Here is a 24,469-nt window from a genome sequence, read left to right as displayed (position 1 = left end):
AAGATTTTTTTTTGCTTTCATATGTTTATTATAATATCACAGTAACATAGTTTAGAAAAATAAAACACTTTGGAGTACAAAACATGATAAAAAAAAGAAATGGAAGATGTATTCACATTGAACCCTTTTGGATCCCTTTGATATAGAAACGGTTCTCGAAACTCTTTGGTGTAGCGAAGCTGAGAGAGGAGAGCTGAGAGAGGGCCGAGTGGAGGGGACTGCAGACACAGGACGGGGTGCGTTTCCAATGAGCCACTGTAAGGGGACGCAGGCGCGTGCAGAGCCGGCCCCTCTTCTGCGGCAGCTCCCAGCGGGAGCGGGACTCCTACTCGCGCGCCGCGGAGCGCTCTGGCTCGGCTGCAGGCACTCGGGCTATTTCTGAAAGTGTGTTGCACAAGCCACCTCGCCCACTGAAAAAAAGCTAAATACACAATTCACTGGACACTGCAAACATGGGGTTTGCAGATTCAGACCGTCTCTCGCTGGGCCGCTAGCGACTCGCTGATCTGAGGATCTCAGCCAGCTGCTGCCCGAAACAAGCCAGAGGGTCAGATTCCACCTCACAGCTGGGCAGCTCGTTACCAACCCCGCCAACCCTTGGTGTAAAGACATGCCTCCTGTGCTGTCTTCAATGCGCTTCCCCATTGTTTCGGGTCCCCTCATGTTCTTCTCTGTTCCGATGAAAGGAGGCGTGTTCTCCTAGCCTGTCAGTTTAGGACACTCGCTTGAGCCAAGAAATGTACTTAACTGCTCTTCTTTGGACTGATTCCAGAGTGGCGTGATGTTTTTTGTAGTGTAGTAACTACAACTGTGATTATCTTCTATAAAAGTATACAATACGTGCTTACAAGGTATATATAGGTACAGATACAGAAAGAGTGAGTTTCTATAGCTCCATGTACTATGTAGTGATCCCTTAGGGATCAATCTGTTTCTAAGAGGAATTAAACCCAAAGAGTTTTTCCTATCATGCAGAGTTTTGCCATAGTCACGTCTGCACTCGTGGTGCTTGGTTTGTAAATATCACACTCTAAATTCCAAAAGGAAACGCACACAGCCCACACCTACTGAAAACAAAAGGAAAAGAAAATTCAGACCAGCATAAACATTCCCTAGAGCAGCGTTTCCCAACCCTGGTCCTGGAGAATCACGGGCTCTTCTGCTTATTGTTCCAGTTGAGTTCCTGCTCACAAGCTCATCAATGTCAGTTTTCTATTAGGGCCATATTTGTCAGGCTGATTTAATCACTTAGAAAAACCTTCTAGCCTTTTAATTGGCATCGGCCCTGTACCAAGCTGAGTGTTTCAGAAATGCCCTCGTACGGATGTGGTTCCTGAAATGTAACTAATAGGACCTCCACAGAAATAAAACTCACTGTCTGATACAGTGTTATTCCCAGCTGAGTCTGTTCATCACTTTCTCAGCTAGTAAGAGCTGTTCTGTCTGAAATAACATTGAGGACAGCCTGCGTTCAGCCCAGCGTGCTGCTGCAAGTTACTTGTGTACTTGTGTCAGGTAGTCAAGTGATTTTAACACAAGTACAGACTGAAGAAACAAGTTAAGGAAAAGTCTCACTGGGCAAGCAGATGGATAAAGTCGTCCATCCGCACTGGAGGAGTCGAGCTCAGCTGGAAGGGAAACCAGCAGAGAGTGGGACTCCAGGTCCGGGGCGGGACTACTGTGCTGGAGACCGGGAGTGAAGTCACTCTGGACGTTTCTGTTGGAGTCAAGCAGGTAAAGGCAATGGCATGGTGCTGTGTGGACAGCAAATAGCGAAATACAGCTAACGAACCTACACCCATCTCATACACACTTAATCGTGTAACGTTATCTTCCCCATACGACATGCATACTGATCTGTGAAGTACCCATTACTAATACAATAGTTAACAAACAACAATTACCAACCAACAGAGGAGGGATGTTTCTAAGGGCCCTCCATCGCTTCCTGCTGTGAACTTGCCCACTCCCTCTCAGCCTCCACCAGCGGGTGGCAGCAGAGTGCCGCCCTGGCCAAGACGCGTGGCTGTTGGGGGCAGGGGCTGTCCAAGGCCCAGGCTACAGGCCTATGATGCAGAGTTGCATGAAAGTGTCAGATGCATAGAAGGAGCTCTAAATTAATAAGCCATAGGGAAACTGTAACCATCCTTACGGAATATAACACTTCCCCAGTTAATATGATACTTGAACGTGTGCAAAACCTTCAACCTTAGGAAATGGCAGAGTGCTTCGAGCTCCTTGTAAGACCTGACCCACCCACAGTCACTCATGTATCAGTATTCAGACTTAGTGAACAGACGTGGTCCCTTGTGTCAGGAGCCAATTAGAAGGCCTGAAGAACAGGAATTTGAACAGGACATTTTGTGATTAAGAAGAAAACAGATTAGCGTTGCTTTACCAAACAGTTCTCTAGAATCACCACTTATTTTAGAGGGCGTGGGCAAATGTGCAAGAGAGGTGTTGACTGGAACTACATCTCTAAAGAGACATCATCCCGTTTTAGAGCTTAATTATGTCATCATTCCCTTCGTGGAGACAGGAGGAGTGTTTCTCAACAACAAGAAGTTTACTGAGTCTCCAGGCAGACATTCAGGTTTCCTAATCGGTTTCGGTTTCTTCTTTTCATTTGGAAGTGTCAGTTATTTATCACCCACCTCCCCCGTCTGGAGTCACTGACTGAGAGAGTGCAGACACGAAGACATGCCTGCCCTTTACAGCCGTCTCTCCTTGCAGGACGGGTAGAGCCAGCTGCAGGAACAGCACCAGGCTCGTGCCAGGGTGCAGGAAGTGTGGATTTTCACCCCTGCCTGCCTATTGTCCACTCTGCGAGCCAGGGGCACAGAACACCCCTCACTCTGAGCAGGCAGCCCCTGATCCTCTGATCTACACAGGGGCCCCACAGAGCACAGCTCTGATCTTGTCCTGCAGCCAGAAGAGCTGAACCACAGCTGCCAGCAGTAACAGTGGAAGCCCATCAGTTACAACAATCCAGCTCCTTACAATTAGGCTAGTACACAAGCTGTACACAACACTTCGCTGCCATCTCACACACCTCCAGTTACAGTATCAGTCCAGACGTTTAAGGCACTTAGATTTTCAAAGTAATCTCACTCACAAGAGCAAGCAACAACAACAAACTACACAACATAACGTAAAAACATATTGCTATTTCATTTCATAAAAAACCCAAAGTGGAAGTGTTTGCATAGAAAAAGGTTTCTATTTACATGTAGTGTTGCATCTCAGATCATCTGCAGCAGGGCGCAGGCTGACGAAGCAGTGAGCTCACATCAGAGGACGTGCACATCTGCTGCAGCTCCAGCACTTCCCTAGTTCTGCTGGTGACGTAGATTCAAGATTTCTATCCCTTAGTGACACGTTTAGCCACACTCAAGAAAGCCATAAAGAGTGTTAGAGCAGGAGTGAGCTTTTGGACGAAAAAGCAGCAATTCAGAATTAGAGTCCTCTGGAACTGACACAGTTCAAACAAGGGAAAGTGAAGTGTGTTTTCCGCGGGAGAGGAGGACGTTTCTCACACACAGTCAGGGCCTGGATCCTGCAGGGCCACGGCGGTCCTGCCGGGGTAGGGGAGGGCTGTGCAGGGGGAAAACTGGAGACCAGTGTGACCGGCCCTCGCAGAACTGGACTGCGAGAACGACAAACGCTTGGATAAGGCTCCTTTACAACAAGTCCTTCAGAGCCTGACAGTACAATTCATCTCAGACGTCAAACTCAAAGAGCCACATCTCCACAGGGGAAGGTTACCTACTCAAACAAGTCTATAAAATGAACAAGGAAGTGGATGCTTTCACACATTATTTCTGTGCACAACTGCTTTTTTCAAGAGCCAAAGAGAGATTTTGATGCGACTAACCACTCATCTTAGGCGTTTCATTCTCTTTGGCCTCACACTGATACTAACACTCTCTTTAATTGACAAGTGTACTGAAGGAGCACCAAGCTTCTTTGTGCAACAGAAGGCTGAAGGTGCTCCCAGGAGCCTGTCCTGGAGACAAGAGCACTCACCGCTACAGAACAGAGCACCGCCGCCGCTCTGCGGGCGAGGCCACACCCCCCCAGGGACCGCCAGCCAGCAGGGCAGCGCGCGAAGCACCAAGAGCGGAGACTAGAACTACCGCGTAGGAAAGAAGTGAGAATCAAACTTGTGCAAGAGCAGACTTGTCCTTTTCTCACACCACCGTCAAAAGTTGTTGAATAACAGAAGAAACTGTTAATCATTTTCTATGTAAGTATGATGATGGTTGTTCTTTCCTGACTGCACTACCTTCACTGAAAGGCCTGGCTTTTGCAGCAGTTGTCCCTGGTGGAAGGAGCTGTTTTGGGTGCGATTCTCGGGTCAGACGTGAGAAACAGCGCTGCCAGTCGCGTAGTGATGTGATCTCCGCCTGCATTTCTGACACGGCAACAGGCGCCAGCTGCTGAGCACCCTGCAGCCTCAGACAGGCTGAGGCATCATTCCCCAGCTACCTCAACCGCAAGGAAAGGGGAAAACTAGCTTTAGGTCATGCTGCAAAGAACACCTGAAATATAGCTCACAAAATGAAAATCTCTATTCTCCCAATGAACAACTTGATGTTGTACGGACACTACAGACTCACAGAAGCTGACCGTGCCGGCTGTGGGCATGGGGGAGGAGGCCCAGGGCTCCGCAGGTGGATGCAGAGCATCGCCAAAGCTGCATCTTCAAATCATGGCGACACTGCCCTCCTCCTGCTGGCCTGCTGAATCCTCACCCTTATCACAGCAGCTGCAGATCAGTCCAATCCTGCTCCTCAACTGCATGCAGCTCACAGCAGGAGGAGTGCTGGAACACAGGCGGAGGTGCTCCAGGGAGAAAGACCAGCCTCCCAGGGAGCCCTGCTGCCCCTGTGACCCGGCCTGGCCAACAGCAAGCCTGCCTCAGCAGCTACCGGCAAACGAAGGTGTTGCGTCCTTGATGCAATGAACCGGGGGGCCCTTTACAAACGCTTGCGTTCCCAGGTGTGCGACTGCAGGAGTGCTCTCTGGTGTAAGTGACAGTGAGGGGCCTGTCCCTCCTGGAGCCCTGCAGTGCTGCACTGAGTGGGGGACGCTGGGGCGAGCCAGGGTGAGGGCTGTGCTGGGTGGATGGTGTTGCGGGCGACGGGCCGCCCCCGCGTTCAGAGTCCCAGGTCCTCGTCCACGGGGACGGACTGCAGTTGGGTGAGGACTTTGGGGTCCCCGTCCATGTCCTCGGGATCCTCAAGCTGGGCCTGCTCCCCGTGCGGTCCTGGCGAGGGCGCCCCCAGCAGGAGCCCGTCGCCGCCAGTCAGGCCCAGCAGCCCCTGGTGAGCCTCCTCCTCTGGCAGGTCCCCTTTCCTCACGTCAAACAGCCCCGGGCTCCACTCCGCCGCCTGGCCTGACACGGGGGTGCTCATGGCCAGGGAGAGATGGGCGTCCCCCAGCTTGGACACCTGGGGGCTGAGGCCGCCCACCGCGCTGGGGGGGGCCGCATGCAGCATGGCCGTGGAGCTCACAGCCTCAGGGGCGGGGGCCGGATATAGACCCGCTGGACTCACAAAGCTCAGAGAGGAGTCGCTCTGGAAGGAGGAAGAGGAGGTGGTCGGAGAGGCCATGGCGAGGGCGGCGGGGCCCCCCGTGCCCTGCGGAGCCCCCCCTCCCCCAGCGCTGCCCACGGAGATGACGGGCGTCAGGACGATGCCCCCGTTGGCCGGGGCGCTCTCGGCGTCGGGCTTGAGAGGCAGGCTGGCCAGCTGCATGCTGGCGGGGAAGGTGGCCGTCAGGATCAGTTTGCCCTGCTGGAAAGTCACCCCAGTTAAGATGGTGCTGCCCCCTGCTGGATTGGTCAGAAGGATGTTCCCTAAAAGCGAAAGGAAAAGAGGACGGGGTGGTGATTCAATTCAGCTCTGCAGTGCAGGAGCTGATCCTGTCAGAACTAAAAAAAATCACAAACTGTCAGCCTGGCTGAAAATCTGCATATATCTGTTGTTCCTTTTTACACGTTTTTTATTTACAAGAGCCCTAAATAAATTAATGTATTCAAGCAAAAAGGAAATGCAGGCAAATACCATTCTCTATATGAAATTAATCTGCACATTTATCTAGTAGGTTTCAATTGGCTAGTACTAAAATGTAAAAATTTTGTTTGAAAAGGATAACAAGGATTTCAAGATTTACAAGCGGCACATAGTGTCCCTGCAGCCTGTAAGCCTACCATGGGTCCGATCTGCACATCTTTCCCTCAGTTCATCAAGCACAGCGAGCAGGACGGTTCACACACTGCGCTTGTCAAAGGAGCTAAAGACTGTGGAGGAATATCCTTGAAACAAACCTGGTGAGGCAGAAGGAAGCTGGAAGATGCTGGAGTTCAGGATCTGTACGCCTGTGGAGCTGCTGCCAGCTGTGCCAACACCCTGGGTGCCAGAGATCTGCAGAGCACCGAGCTGGTTTAGTCTGAAGGAGCCTGGAGCACTGCTGATGTTGCTGGTGGTGGTGAGGATCTGAAATGAGCCGGAGGAGAGGGGGAGCGCTGTGGAGCCGGGCACGACCTGAGGCAGCGAGAGAGAGCTCTGCGAGGCCACGGCAGGGGACATGGGCACCAGCTGGGGCAAGGACAGGGGCACAATTTGCGGCGCGGGGGCAACTGGAGAGACCTGACCTGGCTGGGAGAGGGGCACCACCTGGGTGGGGGGGGAGATGGGGATGATCTGAGTGCCGGACACCTGCAGCGTCTGCGCCGGGGGCAGAGTCTGGAGTGTGGGCGCTGGGGAAAGGGGCTCCCCCAGCTGAAGGGACAGTCCTTGCTGTGGCTGGGGCATTCGGGGGGCTACCTGGAAGCTTTGAGCTGGCAAATGAGAGATGGAGGTCTGGGGAAGCTGGGAGATGGGAACGATCTGAGGACAGGCGGACACCTGGGAGGCATGGGCTTGGACAATCTGGGAGACGGGAATATTCTGGAGCGAAGGCACCACCTGTGGGAGGGACAGGACTTGAGGGCTGCTGGAGACCTGGGCATCCTGGGACAGCTGGCGAGCTGCCTGCTGCTGCAGGGTGGGCTCAGCCTCGGACACGGGCGCGAGGGGCAGCTGGGTGTCAGCCGTGCAGCTGGGGGCGGGCTGTGCGAGCACCAGGGAGGGCGCCGTGCTGGGGGAGGAGGTGCCCGGCTCGGAGATCGCGGTCTTGAGGTTCCCAGACTCCTGGACGGCAAGCGAGCCCACATACTCGACCGAGGGCAGGTCCGCGCCGGCTGACTCCCCGGCTTCGGAGCTGGGGAGGGAGAGCGCGGCGCCCGCGGCGTTGAGCACGATGGTGGGCACGCCTGCGGCCGCCTGCTCCTTCAGGCCCACGTCGGCAGAGCCGCTGGGCTGCTTGGAGACGACCGGCGCCCCGTTGAGCAGCAGCGGGGTGCCGCCGGCGACGGGGCTGAGCGTGATGGTCTGACCGTCGCCGAGCGCCAGCCCGTTGATGATGACCCCGCCGGCCGGCCCCGGCAGCAGGGAGCCCCCGTTGAGCAGCAGGGGCGTCTGGGCGCTGGTGGTGAGGAAGCTGCCGTTCAGCAGGATGGGGCTGCCCGAGCTGCAGGGCGGCCCGGGAGACAGCAGCACCGGGGCGGCGCCGGGCTCCTCCTGCGGCGCCGGCGCCATCCCAGCGTCCTCCAGCCCCCGGCTGGCCTCGTCCTCCGTGCTGTGATTCCCATCCGATTCGCTGTGGAGGGGAGAGACGCACAGGTCTGAGGAGCAGGCCAGGCTCGGGTACCTGCCGCTCCCACAGGGATGTGCTTTCCTGCTCCTGGCTTAGATTCAGAAACCAACAGCAAACCGCCTCAGGGGCCTTCATCTTTCAGCCTCTTCATCCAATCAGGGCTGCAGGGGAGCCGGAGTCTAGCCTGCCAAGCGACGGGCGCAAGGTGGGGTACACCCTGGAAGGGACCCCTATTTACCAGACCATCACAGACACACACGCTCACTGCAAAGCCGACTTTCCCAGAAGCGAGTTAACCTGCATGTCCTGGGACTGTGGGAGGAAACCGGAGCACCCAGAGGAACCCCACGCAAACACGGGGGAACATACAGACTCCACACAGACAGCGCCCAGCAGCTGAACCTGAGCCATGCTGACCACTGCCCCCCCGTGCCACCCCTGCCTCTTCCACCCGTCAAACAAATAAGGGGGCAAAATGATTTAGTCGAAATAACGGAAGTGTGAACAAACCTTTTGGGTGTCATTTAAATACCCAGGACAATTCTATGCAAAACGGTGTTACAGAACTGGAAAACATCCCCTGCTGGCGCCGGGGGTGACGTGCAGGTGGAGTGAGGTGTCTGTGTGCGGGCCCGCGGGCCGGCGCCCCGTGACTGCAGGGCACTGGTGACCATGTGCCCTGGCCATACCCCACAGCTGCTGATGGGTTGTCTGGGCCAGTCTTGTTTTTGGTGAATATAGCTCATGAATTTTTTTAAAATAAACTATACTTTATCTCCTTTTATTTTTAAAATTAATCTCCTTTTAAAACATTGGCTGCAGAAACGTGAATACATTCATTTTAAACTGCTATAGTAGCTGAGTTCTGCAATGAAGAAACCTGCTTCACAGGCTTTTCAGTGGGGATTAGCATCCAATATGACCTTATCTGCTCACGCCCCTCGCCTGGCGTGTTTCAGCCCAGAAGGGTTTCGAATTTACTGTAGGAATTCCCTGTTACTGTAATCCGAAACCTGTCCGCTGTGTGCTTCACGGTCAATTACTTAATAACGAAGGGAGATGCGGCTAACTAAATCTTTTTGCCCCAATCAGGGCTGAAGTGCCCGGAAAGCCAGTTAACCAGGTGTGCAGAATTGCAAAATTCCGCTACCTTAGCAGTTTAAAAATTGATGTATTCATCACCTGACTGGGGTAAAAAAAAGTAAATTTAGTTCGCTGGCAACGGTAACCGCACTGCAAGGACGCGAACAAGCCCGATGAAGCGCATCTCGCAGGGAATCCGCAGCACCGGCAGAGCAGCGGGGAAACCAGCCTCCCCCCCCCACCCGGCGACCCCTCCCCCGGGTCCCGCCGCCACCCTGCCGGAAGGGCGGCGCTGGTGCGACAGGGCTGCCCCGCCAGGAGCCGCTGCGCTCTGTGGCAGGAAACCTGAGCCGGGCCGCGGCTCGGAGCTCACATTTCACAACACAAAGACACGCCAGCCGCGGCCGGACTGCAGACGCGCTATCACTGAGCGACAGGGGAACGAGCAGGCGAGGACGACCGCACCGCACGCCGCGTTTCTGTCATCGATGTTGCTCTCCAGTGAACTGGCTCCTCCAGGAACAGACGAGCACAGTCGGAAATCATCCCGAACGCCACGAAGATGCGGAAAACACGCAAACACTCATCCAGCCGCCTCTCGGCGCCCTTACGGTGGCTCTCCGCCGCGGAGACACGGGGTGTTGTTTCTGTCTATCGTTATAAACACCGAGGTGCACACCGCTCGATCTGTCTTCTCAACACGCACCGACAGAGCCTTTACCGACGTTCTGACTGCTTAAGTTCCAGCTTGGCCGTGCTCGGTGTTTTAACGCGTCCGGACACACTGAGATGCACTCACCGGCCGTCTAGGTGCGAACGGCTGGCGTTACTCGCCCGAGCCGCTCGCTGGCAGTGGGGTTTAATATTACTCGTGATTTTCAGATTCTGAAAAAAGAACGAGAGCAGAGCTCCTACCTCTTGCTGTTGGTCCCAGAAGGAGTTCGGTCCCGCTGCCGGCGGTTCTTGAACCAGTTGCTAACCTGGGTCAGAGAGAGCCCGGTGATTTTCGCCAGGTGTCGCTTCTCGTCCAGGGTGGGATACCTGTTGCTCCGGTAGCACTCCTTCAGCGCGTTCCTGGACTTCTCCTTGAAGCAGTACACCGTCTCCTCGCCGTCCCAGATGGTCTTCGGCAGGGGAAACTTTTTCCGCAGACGGTACTTATCCACAGCCCCCAAGGAGCGACCCCGGGACATCTCCGCCTCCTTGTAGCGGGCTTGCAGATAGAGGTTCTGCAGGAAAGCGTGGTTGGCCGGGTGAAAGTCATGGCTTTCCAGAATCGCGTAGAGCTCCTTGAACTCCTCCTGGTGAAAAGCAACGAGTGCCTTGGCCTTCAGCAGGGTCTCGTTGCCACGTAGCAGCTCCGCCGACGGAGGGATGGTGGAGAGGAATCTGCCCAGTCTCTCCACATTGCCTGCCTGCAGGAGCGCCTCGCACAGACACGCCACCTGATCCGCCGAGAAACTCAGGACGGAGCTCTGGAAAGTTTGCAGCAGCTCCTCGGAGACCTCATCCAGCGCCGCCGTCTCCTCCTTCAGGCTCCCGGAGTCCTGAACGGAGACTTCAGAAGGACTCTCCGCCTGGACTCCAGCCTCCAAAGAGAAGGAAGCCATTTTCAGCCGAACTTTTTTTTGTAGGTCCTCCCCTTTCTGCCTGTGTGCGGAGCCGACTGAAACGTCACGCCCGTCACTTCCAGACTCCCAAACTTCCAGGAGAGAGAGGTCTGCGCCGAGCGCTGCAGACTCTCGGTCCCTTTCTCTTTCTGCAGGCTCATTTCATGCAACATTTTAACACGTTATGTCACCCGTCTAAGTAACGAAATAATAATGACATGTTTCGAGACGTTATTCTGAGTTTCACCACACTTTCAGTTAACGAAAAGTATAAACCTAAGCGTGACATTTTATGAAGCGTAATAATTTCAAACGTATGGCGACCACTCATCACGCTCATTTCTAACCTGAAAGCTCCAGTGTTTCAAGGTGTTCCCGTGCGACAGCCGAGCGGGGCCGCGCTGCTCCTGAGCTCTTCCTCTGACCGGGAATCGCGTGTGCAGCGAGGTGAGAGCCGTGTCTCTCCCCAGCCCGGTAACCCCTCGGCAGGCTTGTCAGCTCCTATTCCAGAAGCCGCCAGAAGACACTGCAGAAAACAGCCTGCAAACGGGATTCTCTTGAAAGTGTTGCTGCAGCTGAGCAGGGCCTCTGTGGGAGGTAAACAGCTCCGGCACCTCATGGGAAAACAGCCCAGAGGAAAACCCTGCTGTGGAGCTGCACAGGCCTCACTGCTGCTTCTAGAACAACCCCAAACACCAAATGCCAAAGGGCGAAGCGGGATTTGGGTTTCCCCCTGGGCGCGATGAGGCAGGGTGCTGGCGGGGGGCTGCGTGAGTGCGGTGCAGGCCGGTCCCGTCGGCAGGAAGACAGAGGGCGAGCCAGCGCACCCAGACTGGTCACAGACCTGACGCGCAGGAGTGCTTGGACAGCGCAGCCAAGCCTCACCACAGCCAAGCTCAAGGCCTACAGCAGGAGGTGTGGGGCCAGTCAGGGCTGAAAGACATCTAATAATAATAATAATAATAATAATTGCTAACACTTATATAGCGCTTTTCTGGACACTCCACTCAAAGCGCTTTACAGGTAATGGGGATCCCCTCCACCACCACCACCAGTGTGCAGCCCCACCTGGATGATGCGACGGCAGGCATAGTGCGCCAGAACACTCATCAGCTATCAGAACATCAGCTATCAGTGGGGAGGAGAGCAGAGTAATGTAGCCAATTCAGAGAGGGGGATTATTAGGAGGCCATGATTGGTAAGGGCCGATGGGAAATTTGGCCAGGACACCAGGGTTACACCCCTACTCTTTTCGGGAAACACTCTGGGATTTTTAATGACTAGGTTTTTCTTCTCATCCAAAGGAAGGTCCCTGTTTACAGTATAGTGTCCCCATCACTATACTGGGGCATTAGGACCCACATGGACCACAGGGTGAGCGCCCCCTGCTGGCCCCACTAAAACCTCTTCCAGCAGCAGCCTTAGTTTTTTCCCAGGAGGTCTCCCATCCAGGTTCTGACCAGGCTCACACCTGCTGAGCTTCAGTGGGCTGCCAGCTGGGAGCTGCAGGGTGAGATGGCTGCTGGCTGCTTTACTTTCACACAGCAGGAGACAGAAGTGTTGGACAAAAGTGCATATCGTCAAGGTAACTGAGTCAAGGTAAGGTGTGGCGTTGTGATATTGTCCTGTGGAAAACTATCGCCTGCGGTCTGTCCAGTCCCTGTGACTTACAGCCCTTCCTGAGCCCCACACGCGCAGGCAGCGCAGACCCCGCGGGTGGTGTCAGCTTCGGCACTCATCACACACCAAGACATTAACAATCGTATTGAGCTAATTATTCGTTCAAACTGGACCTTTTTAACACATTCCACCAGTCTTCAGCTGCTTGGAACTGCTAACGGCTTTGGCGCCTGCTGGGTTTTCAGGGCTGGCGTTGCTGGCCAGCGGCCTGTCTGGAGAGAAAGGCCGAGCGCTGTGTGTCGCACCAGGGTGCTCTGTACGTGTGCCGAGCTGCCAGCGGCCTGAAGGCAGCACGGGCCTCGGTGTGGGCTGTTCCTGGCTGGGAGAGAACTGTCTGGGAGTTCACCTATTTCTCGACGCCCCGTTACTTTGAAGAACGGGGGGCTTTGATGAGCTCCCCGCGTTGCCAGCGGTGACAGGGAGGTGTGCCAGTCACAGCCAATCGTCGCTGTGATTGAAAATGTTTTCTTCAAAACGGAGAAGTCCCTGTGCTATGTCTTTATAGGTGCACACATCTCTCCTGCATCCTTACAGTTTCATTCACAGCAAGAACAGGCCTGTCTGTTTCTATACCATGCAACTACCGAATTCCAACACTGCTGTCACCTGGGCTGCACCTCAAATCAACCCCCCCCCCCCCCCCCCCGAATCCTCCCAGCTCTGTCCATCGCAGAGGGCGGAAGATATGGGCTTAATTTCCACACTTTCCACAATCAGGGAGGAGATCCATGCGTACTCATTCAGAAACCTGGCTAACATTTCACTCTGACAAAAGCAAGGCCAGCAAACACAGTGAACTCATGGTGAGGATGGCAGAGGGTGATGCAAGTGCAGAACGCCAAAGCAATCTCCATGGCTGAGACAGGGCAGCTGCTGGTTGTTTGCCTTGTACAGCAGCGATTATAGTGCAGAGAGACTGAGAAGTTTGCACTGACCCCTTTCTCTTGAAATATGTTATGGCATATCAACAGAAGAATAAAATCATCGTGTGCATCTTATTCTGGTTGAATTTCATTAATAACTATTTGCAATTTCCACAGCCGTGGAAGGAAATTCAGCAGTTTAGCCCAGTGGTTCACAGTATTTTTGGAACAGTACGATAAAACCATGGGAAGTCTACGGTGCACATATTTCATAAGAGACTTTTGCCCAATGTTTGGGGTCTTAGTGCAGACGTGTGTCACAGCAGGCAAGTCCTGGGACGAGAGAAGTATGGAGGAGGTGTGGAGCTGGACTGGAGATGCATGCCTTCTATTAAACTATTTCCTCAGTTCCACTGCTCTGACAGTGAGTGTGGATATCCCCTATTCAGAGCAGTCGAATTGATACAGTCATGAGCCCAGTGCCATAACACGACATTTTCTGGATGTTTGTTCCCAAACACCTGAGTCATGAGAAATTAAACCCTTATTTCTCACCTCCTCAAGAACCAAGTGGATACACACCTTTCCAGGTACTTGACCAGTGGGGGGCACTCACGGATGAGCTCCCTTCCCAGCTCTCCCAGTCTCTTGTCTGCTCTCCCAGCACCTCTCAGCCCCACGCCGCCCCACACACTCTGGAATTCCAGCTTGTTTTCTACATGGCTCAGTTTTCCAGCAAAACTGAGTTGGTGCAGAGTAACACCTGGCCTGGCTTCTCCATGCAAATGTGCAGACTGGTAGAAAACTGGGGGCCAGGTGTCAACAGAAGCAAGAGTCAACACTGTCTGTACACTTTGCATAATGGCAGCCAGTGCACAAGTAGAGAACAGAGGCCCCTCCTAATATCGCTGTCTGACACAAAAGCCTCAGACGTTTCTGGCTTTACAGTGTCGTCAAGATATGCATGTCCCGAAGACAGCCATGCTCTGATTTTGAATGCACTTGCATCCAGAATACGTTTTGCACAACATTTCAAGAGGCAGAAACCTTCCTTAAGTGAACTAAGAAGAAAACTACCAACAGTTACTGTTGGTCTCCTAATACCAAAACACAAACAGGAGCCACAGGGCTAGAAGAGCCTGGAGAAAAGGGTGCAGGGAACTGGCCTAGAAACTGAGCCCACTGGCTGCAGAGGAATCAGCGCTGTGTTCAGCCCCTGACTCAGATTCCATTTCGTGTGTCTAAGTTCAGATTTCTGGATGAATGTGAGAGGCAGATGTGGGTAAACTGTTGATTTATCTCCAATCATACAGCTCAGCATGCCGCTCGAAACAGCTCGGCACAGCTGCTGCCCTGGAAGAGCCCCCTGCTCCGCATGCGGAGGAGCCGGCCGAGACCAGAGAACGAGACTCTGGGCTCCCTTCGCCTCCCTGCTGAGCCAGCACCAAGAGAAACCAGCTGTGGTCTGAGCTGAGCGACAGAGAAACCCATTCATCACAGCACGACTTGACAGCTCAGCAATTTCCTCTATAATTCCTAACCTGCTGCACATGGTAGCTGCTGGACATGTATAGCACTGGGTTCCTGTTGATTTTATTTCTGATCAAGTTGTTATTTTCTAGGTGCACTGACTAAACTACTCTAAATATCCAACATCCAAGTGGATCGTCTACAGCAACAGCTGTGCCCGACAGCGACCTGCATGTCTTCTGGAAATGCATTCTGAGCCGCCGTCTCCAACAGCTTCACTTATCTGAAATTGTTTGCCAAACAAGCATCTATAGAAAAATGTGTCAAACAAATTGCACAGAACCAACAAATGAGTTTGGGGGAGCCCCGTGTCCTCCAGTCCTCTCAGCGTATGTTCAGACTTCAGTGCTCAGCTGAAAACTGGAAGGATCTGTGAAGTGCTCTGCTCCCACCCAAAAACTGCACAAGAGGAAAAGGCTCTGAATGCCTCTGGAATGTAATTTTGAACTGAAAGCAAACAGACGTTTTTGCAGTGTAGACTGACTACGTTGCTCCTGCTGTGGGACGCCCTGCTCAGGCCTGGCGCAGGGACGCGTGCGGCACCCGGGCTGCAGTCAGAAACTGCTGTGGCGGAGTTGCGCCGCTGGGGTGGGGGCTGGGGGCCCCCGATGTTCAGAGCAGCACGTAGGCCGGCAGGACGCGGTCAGACCCCCATCTGCCAGCTCCGCAGAATGTAAACTCTTCCAGGGAAACCGCCGGATCGCAGCTGCAGATCAGGGCTCTTCAACACTCAGCCCTTTGTTGAAATGCAGACACCTAAATCAAACGCTGGCATGGTTACTTATCTTTTACGTGGTGTTGTTCTTGGAAGAGAGGGAGGTGAGGAGCTGCTGTGATATGAACTAACATGCCATTCGGCCCCCCCAGTGACTCAGCCAGGCACTGCTGGCATCTTAGAGCCTTGTGACGACAGGGCAGCCCCGAAGGGAACGCACACACCTGCATGATTGGACATCTGTAAGTTATCCACTCTCTGTCCTCTGACTTGGCTCTTCAAAGTCTCTAACAGAAAGCCTTAAATGAGACATTCCAGAATTATCCTCTAGTCATCTTCAGACGTGATCCTGCACAGTTACCGCATTGGCAAAAGACATTTTTAAGGAGCCTGGTACAGACACGTATTTTCCCCCTGAATCTCATGTTGGGGGAATTAATACATTTGCAAACTGCTCCCTCTTGTGGTGATAATTTCTAACAACAGTAATAGAAATCTCACCTGAACCATACCAAACTCGTGTGCAGTATTTTCACTCCGGCTTTAGAGATAGATAGATACTTTATTGATCCCGTGAGGGAAATTGCAGCTGCCCCTGAATCAGATCTGAAACTGATATGGTTTAACATGCACTCTGATTCCTTAAATTATACATCTTATCAACAAGGAAGGACAATGATTTATTACAAAATCTTTTTTTGTTGAAAAAATACACTTTCATTATTCACGCAGGAGGAAGAAAAGGCAGATCTAACTGCGCATTTTCATTAATGGGGCGCTGTTGAAATAAAGGGGACACCGAACCCTTTTATTAACTCGTCTTAGGTGTCCAATAAGTGGAAACACTTCGGGGGGCAATTTGGAGGAGGCACTGATTGGTCTGACTGGTTTACTTTTACCTGCCGATTCTTACTAGTTCAGTCCAGTTTATTTGTCACATGCACACGTGCAGTGAAATGGTTATTTGCATGTGTTCTCCAATAAAAAGACATTAAGGAATCACCAAAACACAAACACAGAACAGCACCAGCAACAACAACAATGACGAGGCTTCACAGCCAAAATATTGTGTTTCTTTTCTTCTCTTTTCAGCATGGAATAAACCTTCACTCGTTCCTTCAAAGTCAAATAACACTCAACTTAAAACTAAACTTACAAATCGTGCAGGATTGCCCCTGGACCGAAGACTCCTTGATAGATTAGACATTACTCACAATCAAGTAAATACTTGTTGTAAGGGCACTACCGTGGGCTCACATGTGGACAGTCATACATAGCATTTCTGCTTCACGGTAGAAAACCCCACGATTGCTGTACCCTGCCCGCTCAGGTATGCAGCGTGCATGTGTGGCCGTGGAGCCAGCAGTGGGTCACCCTTTCTTATTTTTAATCTTTGAAGGGAACAGATGGCTCTGCTGAGATCTCGCTCAAGGGTCAACGGCACCGTGGGGTGCACTGAACACAGCCCCCACAATAAAGAGCGCAGGCAACCATTCACTAGATAGCAGTGCTGCCTGTTTTCACACATAGTTGAACTCAAATCAACAATGCACCACATTGTGCGCATCAGATGGAAATGGAGTACGTCTTTGTCCTACTGCTAGCACGCAGACTTCGGAACTAAATTGTACAAAGCCCCTTCTTCCGGTCTACAAAGAAATTTATAATAGCTTCGGGCAGCGGCGCTTTCAGTAGTCTCCCCTTCACAGACATCAGCCTTACTGGTCAGCCGCACTGCACAGTCTGGCTGCCTCAGCGCCGGGCACAGGACCCACTTCCTGGAGCGGTCTCGTGTCGCCCGGCAATCGGAAGAGCGGATTGGCTCCGTCCTGGGCCCCGCCCCCCCCGCGCTCGCTTCCATTGGTTGCTATGGGGAGTGGGCGGGTGGAAGGTTCGAGAAGCGGCTGTCTGGAAACGCAAGGGATTTCAGTGTGGGATCAGGCCGACGTAAACACGGGCTTTGGGCAGACCAGCTGCAGGAGGCTCTGTTTTTGTGCGGGGATAATAACCTGCAGGAGCTAACAGAACACTAGCGAGGGTCGCCGACAGCGAACTCCGTCTTGCCTTGCAGGTCCCAGCGCGCTCGGCCCCGAGATGGAAGGCGTGACCGTGGTCACCAGCCCCACGGTGTCCGTGAGGATGACCAGCTCGCTGAGCTCCTTCGAGGTGAATCGCAGGTTCAACCGCGGCATCACGATCGCCGAGTTTAAGGTGAGCGCCGGGGTGTCCGCGCTTCGCAGCGCTAGGCCGCAGGCGGGACCGTCCGAGCCGGGCCGGGCCGAGCCGAGCCGGGTCAGCCGGTACAGCTGCAGGGAGGAGAGCTGTTACAAGGCGGCGAACGGATCACAGGCGCGCTTGCTGCGAGTGAAGAGGGAGAGGGGTTTAGCGTGTGGCCGTTGGGGATCCACGCCGGCCTGCCGTGTCTCCCCGCGGGCACAGTCATCCGCTTGGTCGTTTAGCTGGTGCATAAGCTGTAGACACGTTTTGATAACTAGTAAAACTAATTTTTGTATTAATAATTAAAGGTGAAAGATGCATCTTGCAGTAAAAAAGGGCATTGCTTTAGCATTTTCATATGTGTGGATGAGTAGGCTGATACACCAGAAGGCGTGGAATGGTCTGTGACAAGTGCGAGGTGCAGACAGTGCAGGGGGCAGTGACACTGCAGCAGCAGCAGGGGGCGGTGTTCAGGAGGTGCCCTGTGCTGCAGGTCATGTGCTACTTTGCCTTGTCATACAGGCGGTATAACGGAGCGAGAGCCGTCTCACAGTTTAGAGGCCGGTGCATGAAGAGCACAGCCTCAGACAGGCTGACTCAGGAGGGGATGTGGGGAGGGTCCGTGAGGCTGTGTGTCTCTGACTGAGGAGGGTCAGTGAGGCTGTGTGTCTCTGACTGAGGAGGGTCAGTGAGGCTGTGTGTCTCTGACTGGGGAGGGTCAGTGAGGCTGTGTGTCTCTGACTGAGGAGGGTCAGTGAGGCTGTGTGTCTCTGACTGGGGAGGGTCAGTGAGGCTCTGTGTCTCTGACTGAGGAGGGTCAGTGAGGCTGTGTGTCTCTGACTGGGGAGGGTCAGTGAGGCTGTGTGTCTCTGACTGGGGAGGGTCAGTGAGGCTGTGTGTCTCTGACTGGGGAGGGTCAGTGAGGCTGTGTGTCTCTGACTGGGGAGGGTCAGTGAGGCTGTGTGTCTCTGACTGAGGAGGGTCAGTGAGGCTGTGTGTCTCTGACTGAGGAGGGTCAGTGAGGCTGTGTGTCTCTGACTGAGGAGGGTCAGTGAGGCTGTGTGTCTCTGACTGAGGAGGGTCAGTGAGGCTGTGTGTCTCTGACTGAGGAGGGTCAGTGAGGCTGTGTGTCTCTGACTGGGGAGGGTCAGTGAGGCTGTGTGTCTCTGACTGGGGAGGGTCAGTGAGGCTGTGTGTCTCTGACTGGGGAGGGTCAGTGAGGCTGTGTGTCTCTGACTGGGGAGGGTCAGTGAGGCTGTGTGTCTCTGACTGAGGAGGGTCAGTGAGGCTGTGTGTCTCTGACTGGGGAGGGTCAGTGAGGCTGTGTGTCTCTGACTGGGGAGGGTCAGTGAGGCTGTGTGTCTCTGACTGGGGAGGGTCAGTGAGGCTGTGTGTCTCTGACTGGGGAGGGTCAGTGAGGCTGTGTGTCTCTGACTGAGGAGGGTCAGTGAGGCTGTCTGTCTCTGACTGAGGAGGGTCAGTGAGGCTGTGTGTCTCTGACTGAGGAGGGTCAGTGAGGCTGTGTGTCTCTGACTGGGGAGGGTCAGTGAGGCTGAGTGTCTCTGACTGGGGAGGGTCAGTGAGGCTGTGTGTCTCTGACTGAGGAGGGTCAGTGAGGCTGTGTGTCTCTGACTGAGGAGGGCCTTAAATCTGAACTGCCCGGCGACGTGTTGGGCAGCCGATGCGCAGCCCCTGTGCAGTGAGCTCCCCTCGCTAAGCGGCTGTACCCACTCCTGCTGAGTGATGTCCTCTGTGTGCCGCAGACCAAGCTGGAGATGATCGTGGGATCTCCTGCGTCCCGCATGGAGCTGCAGCTCTTCAGTACGACCGACAAGTTCCTGCAGAACCTCGACGACAACGAGGCGCTGCTGGGCTCCTACCCTGTGGACGACGACTGCAGGATACACGTAGGGCATCATCGCTGGTCTCTCCGCTGTCGTGTCAGCTGGGCCTCGCGGCTCTCGCAGGGCGAAGTCCGGGGCCCTCCTCTTGTGTGGCAGTGCAATGCAGGACCGTGTTGTGGTGCACAATACTAAACTGTATTGTGAGGATTCGATAGTCATGCACTCTAAAACCAGCATGTACTTTTTATGACAGTAGTTATTCAGGGATGTCGGTGAAATGTCTTGGCTTAAGTTGCATATCAAAGCACCTGAAGTGTATTTACCAGTACCACTTTGTATACAATACTAGTACGATTTTTAAGAACTGCTGTTTGCATTCATGATTTCTTTGTGTTAAGAAGGCTCTGGCCAGGATCTGACTCTCCAAACCTTGTGTGTGTGTGAAGGTGATTGACCGGAGTGGGGCGCAGAGCGGGGAGTTCACCGACCTGTCCAGAGTGGAGAAGTTCGAGATCTCCGATGAAGCCTATGAGAAGAGATCAGGTGTGTCACTCTGGCCGCCGGCCTGCGCTGCTCTGGGATGGGACAGAGTCAGATGAAGACACTCTAATTCTAAAGAGAAAACAATACGTGTTTCATTTGGCCAACATGTTATATAACTTACAAAACAATGCATTCACTTGTCACAGCCTGGCTTTCACAAATACTGTTCTGATCTCCTTACTGGCTTGGTGAAAAAGGACAGCTGTTTGTGTTTTCCTGCAGAGGTTACATTCTTTGATGACATCTTTGTGCAGCTCCTCTGGGCAGATGGGCCCGGCCACTGATTTAATTTTCTGTCCGATGGCCGGGACGGTGAGGTTTTATTATGATGGCTGCTTGCACTCAGCCTGTAGACGGCAGTGCACTCAATCATGAAGAGGGCTGTGATCAAAGCTGACGTCCCACCAGGAGCCTTTCGGCCAGAATCCCCAGGCAGGAGCTGGTGTGTTGGGTTAATCCTGTGGCGTTGTGCCCCTGCCACCAGACTCCGTGCGCTCCTTCATGAAGAAGAAGAAGGTGGGCCGCTTCAATGAGGAGGATGTGGAGCGCCAGAAGGCAGAGCAGGAGCAGAAGGAGAACGAGGAGAAAGCCCTGACCGAGGCCATCGCGGTGGGCGCCCGCTGCGAGGTGCGCGTCCTGGGGCAGCCCCCCAAGAGAGGGACCGTCATGTATGTGGGTGAGTGCGTCACCGGCGGGCCTGAGCCCCTTGCGAGGGCCGGTGAGCTCGCGTCTGTCTGCCTCAGGGCTGGTCCGTTCAGTGAGTCTCTTGCTGTTCCAATGGCAGGTCTGACGGACTTCAAACCAGGTCACTGGGTAGGAGTGAAATACGATGAGCCCCTTGGGAAGCATGATGGCAGGTAAGGAGAGTTTTATAAATTGGATGGAGGTGGAGTACCTGTATTTAAAAGACTTGAACATTGCAAATTAATTGTAGTAGTGTGTAGTTACCATGTGGTTGGGATAGTTACCTTTATTCTCAAATAGAATAGAATGGTATTCCTTCTGATTTTTTCATTTGATTTGTGAGGATGCACAACGCAGCACATGTTTAGAAAAGACTCTTGCTGTGACCGGGGATCTGTATTCCTCTCCTCTTCTCTTAAATTGACCGCATGTTTGACATTTTGCCTGTGGAGTTAGGAAGTCAACCATTTTACTCTATAATTTCTAACAAAATTTTAATTTAAAACGATTTCACATGCACAAGAGTTACAACCGCAGAAGTGTTCTAGATTTTGTTTTTCACGCTTTATTTATCTTAGGTTTATTTTTCTAGATTTATTTTTTTAGTTTGAAAGAATTGTTTTTCATGTACTAACAGCTCACAGAGCTGTGTATCTAGCAGTTTGGGTTAAAAAGCAGGAGAAGATGGAGCTCCTGCAGGCTGCAGCCTCTGCCCATTATCCTGCTGCGTCAGATGAGTGACAGTTCAGTGGGTGAAGCCCGTGCATTCGGACAATGTTGTTGTTGTTGTTGTTTCAGCGTCAACGGGAAGCAGTATTTTGAGTGCCAGGTCAAATACGGAGCCTTCGTCAAGCCACAGGTGGTGGTGGTGGGGGATTTCCCCGAGGAAGACTATGGCTTGGATGATGAGATGTAGTGGTGAGGAGGGAGCAGGGAGGCCCGGAGACCGCTGCTGTGCTCTGCGTGTGCTGCCGCTCCTGGTGCGCACTGGAGTGTCTTCTCACGTTGTTAAAATACTGTATATATTTTGAAATGTGCAACAACTTTTTTTCAATTAATGGAGGAGTTGATTTCAAGACTTGTCTGTCAGATTAACTGCGAGGTCATCAATGCCTTATTTAAATTTATACTTTGAAAGTGTTTTTTTAGTATATTGTCTACTTATTAATGCTAAAGCTTGTAGAATTCAACTATCACTCTGTGTGCAAGTGGATGCAGTTTTCCCTGTGATCTCTCTGCTAAATTTATGTATTTAAATAGGTGTAATGTTGTTAACATAGGTGGGGACTGTGATCATATCTAGGATGTGTCCCTTTTTATGTATAGATAGGCTCATTTAAGTGGCATCATTGTACAGTATGTTGTTCTGAGCGATTGAGCTTGGATATTAGTCTGCATGTCTGAGTTAAACTGTACAAGTCTCATTCACGCCATCACACACTTTGAACTCAAGGTCTGTTCTATCAAGTGGCAAAATGCTCCTAACAAGGTTCACCTCTGAAAGAAGTAGGCCTTCTTTATTTTTGTAATTCAAGGATGAGATTGTTTTGCTTACCAGTAGTGGTCTGGTATGTTCTCCATTTTTATTGAAGTGAACCTTTGCAGCAGATGAAGTGTGATAAGGCCTCCTGCGTTGTGAGATCCAGGCACTTCTGACAAAGCTGTGCTGATAGTTATTCTAAAGATTGCATGTTCTAGGGGACTTTTCCTTCATGTTTAGCACAGGCTGATGTGAGAACTTAAACCAAAGGGTCTTTTAGAAGTTGCCAGTTTGCGAGGTGGAAACAGGAGTCCCATCAGTGGGAGACCTTTCCTCTCGTGTTAAAGAGGAGGCCAGTGGAAGCTGTCCTAGGCTGCGGTGTGGTGCCACTCACAGCTCTGTCTGAGCTTGCCATTTCCAGTTCAGAGCAACTGAGAAACTGACAAGGTCTAATTTTCAAAGAGCTTGAATTGACTGAAATAATTCCTTTTACTATGCACATGAGTTACTGAGGAGTTTTGTGCCAAAGTGTCATGATATATTTGTACAGTATAAATAGAAAACTATTACTAATCCGGATCCCAGACAAGGCACATGTAGTGAGTTGCACTTTTGTTTTGAACACTACTGGTCCAATGTTTTCTCCACAAAGGCAGTGTTGCGCAGACTGCTGCAGTACTGAGCCGAGAAGGCAGAACTGCCCTCTTTATTATGGCACGCATTTCATTTCTATGGAAAAGGTCCCAAATCAACCAACTATTGAAGGATAACTCTTGAGTTGAAAGCACTGTTTTCTTTGCTGGCTATGTCAAGTATTGGTCATCAAAATGAAGCATCAGATTTCATGCGCAATTTACTGTATGCATCCTGAACCTGAATTTACACCATGTTGACTCTGTGATGGGGGAAAAAAACTACTAAGTTGTTAAAAAAATGTCTTAATTTGTCATTAAAAAGCACTAATGAAGTTCCAAATACCATGTCTGTGGTGGCTTTATTCCTGTGTTGTAAATGATATGGTTTGGGAAACTAGTTTGATGGTGGCTGTTCTAACTTGTAATAACCTCTGGTGTCGATCGTGCCTCCATGGCTGTCCTGTCTGGGCGCTGTGTTGAACTGGAGGGGTTGTGCAGCAGCTGTTGGGCTGTCCTGGAGGGGTGTTGGACACTTGTACAGCACCTCCACACAGGGGTCTGGTCACAGAATCTGAGTGTGCCGTACCAGATTCTACCAGGAAAACTTAAAGTGCCCGTCATGAGCAAAAGCACAAGGACTGTGAAATGAGCTCTGCCAAGGATGCGCTACGCAGTAGAGGCCATGATGGACGAGGTTTCGTTTTCCAGAAGCACTGAATGGTGAAAAGGCTTTGTACAGAACAGTGAAGGGCTGACAGAATCTCCCTGCAGTGCAAGATGCTTGCAGCTCCCAAGTAAACTGAAGGTAACCTCTCAAAACCCGTTTAAAAAAAATCCGTTTTCCCTTTCCGTGCCTGGCCTGCGCTCCTGGGGGTTCGGAGAGAGGCGAGGTGCGTGCGCAGCGGGTGTTCGCTCTGTCCAGCAGAGGGCGCTGCAGGGGGGTCGAGCTGCTCTGCAGACGGAGGCCTGTCTTGCCAGCGGGCCGGACTCGGTGTCATAACAACAAGGGTATGTCTGCTGCGCTGGAGGGCGAAGCGAGGTGCACAGGTTGCACACGACGAGCTGGAAAGTCAGTGTATCTCTCAGCAGCTGTACGCAGGTGACGTTGGCTGACAGATATTACCTATTGTCACGGTAATTGTTTTTAAAATACCTACAGGAAAGTATAAATGTGCTAACCAGTGCTAATATCTCATCGTTATTTGGTCATTTTTGTTTTATGATGTCTGTATCTGTCGTTGGGAGTTCTGTGGAGATCAGATAATGGCTTGTCAGTGTTTTTTTTTTTAAGACAAAGTGAAGGTGGCAGGAGGAATATGATTCTGTTAAATGTATTCATTAGAAACATTGCCGTTTGCAAGAACGATTAATATTTTGGGAATGACTGTGTAGAGACTCGACCGACACCTCCTGTCATCCCTGTCGCATTTTAGGGGTATTTTATCCATCGGTAAGATTCAGATGACTTCGGGTCACACTAAAACACTCCTAGCACCGCTGATTTGTGACCTTATAAGAATGTTCCCTGTTATTCTTAATAAAGCGTCATCAAACGTTTTGTGGATCATTTGCGTTGTGCTGTCTGGGAAGTGCCCGAGGGACTCGGGAGTGTTTTTAGTGGAAGGGAAGGGACACGGGAAGACTGTTGATCAGCCACACTGCTCTGGGAGAAGACGTCAATTAAACTAACTCACCTCGGGAGAAAATAAAGCTTTCGTTGGTTACAAACAACACTTTGTCTTGTACGGAGTAGTTTTCACTTGGTTGCAGAGCTGAAACTCGGATTTCTAACGCGCAGATCGAAGCAGACGACGCGTCCCGGTCAGGCATGCCTGAGTGACCCCTCTGAGCTGCTGTCCTGTGGTTTCAGGTCCACCCAGGCGG

The 24,469-nt window shown here is 52.2% G+C and overlaps 2 protein-coding genes and 1 long non-coding RNA gene across 4 annotated transcripts; 1 reads left to right on the top strand and 2 right to left on the bottom strand.

The window, feature by feature from the left end:
• Nucleotides 1-2,625: 2,625 nt before the first annotated feature.
• Nucleotides 2,626-10,669, bottom strand: six5 (SIX homeobox 5). Of its 2 annotated transcripts, XR_015935634.1 has the most exons (4): nt 9,700-10,669; nt 6,332-7,704; nt 4,463-5,860; nt 2,626-3,896 (listed from the first exon to the last, which is right to left on the bottom strand). XR_015935634.1 is itself a non-coding variant. In XM_088627339.1 (3 exons), exons 1-3 carry the CDS (start codon nt 10,392-10,394, stop codon nt 5,160-5,162), a joined length of 2,769 nt encoding a protein of 922 aa, XP_088483465.1. In that variant the 5' UTR covers nt 10,395-10,669; the 3' UTR covers nt 2,626-5,159. The 2 variants fall into 2 exon arrangements, 1 of the variants encoding a protein (XP_088483465.1); XM_088627339.1 differs by having other exon boundaries at nt 2,626-5,860.
• Nucleotides 10,670-15,724: 5,055 nt separating this feature from the next.
• On the bottom strand, nt 15,725-24,456 carry LOC148672039 (uncharacterized). The gene is made up of 3 exons (XR_015935637.1): nt 24,280-24,456; nt 19,131-20,914; nt 15,725-17,488 (listed from the first exon to the last, which is right to left on the bottom strand). It is a non-coding gene; the product is annotated as an uncharacterized LOC148672039 (long non-coding RNA).
• On the top strand, nt 17,259-22,925 carry tbcb (tubulin folding cofactor B). Its single transcript, XM_088627353.1, has 6 exons — nt 17,259-17,393; nt 19,163-19,306; nt 19,690-19,786; nt 20,271-20,462; nt 20,571-20,643; nt 21,269-22,925. The coding sequence occupies exons 1-6, from the start codon at nt 17,277-17,279 to the stop codon at nt 21,384-21,386; spliced, it is 741 nt and encodes a 246-aa protein (XP_088483479.1). The 5' UTR covers nt 17,259-17,276; the 3' UTR covers nt 21,387-22,925.
• Nucleotides 24,457-24,469: the final 13 nt, after the last annotated feature.

This window comes from Lepisosteus platostomus, chromosome 4 (assembly GCF_059453375.1).
Source record: "Lepisosteus platostomus isolate fLepPlt1 chromosome 4, fLepPlt1.hap1, whole genome shotgun sequence".
NCBI lineage: Eukaryota > Metazoa > Chordata > Actinopteri > Semionotiformes > Lepisosteidae > Lepisosteus > Lepisosteus platostomus.
The sequence above is the reverse complement of the archived record's forward strand: the minus strand, read 5'-3'. Positions and strand labels throughout refer to the sequence as shown.

What these genes read in the sequence shown, in the direction of transcription:
- six5 (XM_088627339.1), bottom strand. Translation starts at nt 10,394, where the DNA reads ATGGCTTCCTTCTCTTTGGAGGCTGGAGTCCAGGCGGAGAGTCCTTCT. An exon ending in TCTGGGACCAACAGCAAGAG is followed by an intron (nt 7,705 to 9,699) that starts GTAGGAGCTCTG and finishes TCCCCTCCACAG; the next exon opens with CGAATCGGATGGGAATCACA. An exon ending in GCTTCCTTCTGCCTCACCAG is followed by an intron (nt 5,861 to 6,331) that starts GTTTGTTTCAAG and finishes TTTCGCTTTTAG; the next exon opens with GGAACATCCTTCTGACCAAT.
- tbcb (XM_088627353.1), top strand. Translation starts at nt 17,277, where the DNA reads ATGGAAGGCGTGACCGTGGTCACCAGCCCCACGGTGTCCGTGAGGATG. An exon ending in AGGGACCGTCATGTATGTGG is followed by an intron (nt 20,463 to 20,570) that starts GTGAGTGCGTCA and finishes TTCCAATGGCAG; the next exon opens with GTCTGACGGACTTCAAACCA. An exon ending in CTTGGGAAGCATGATGGCAG is followed by an intron (nt 20,644 to 21,268) that starts GTAAGGAGAGTT and finishes TTGTTGTTTCAG; the next exon opens with CGTCAACGGGAAGCAGTATT.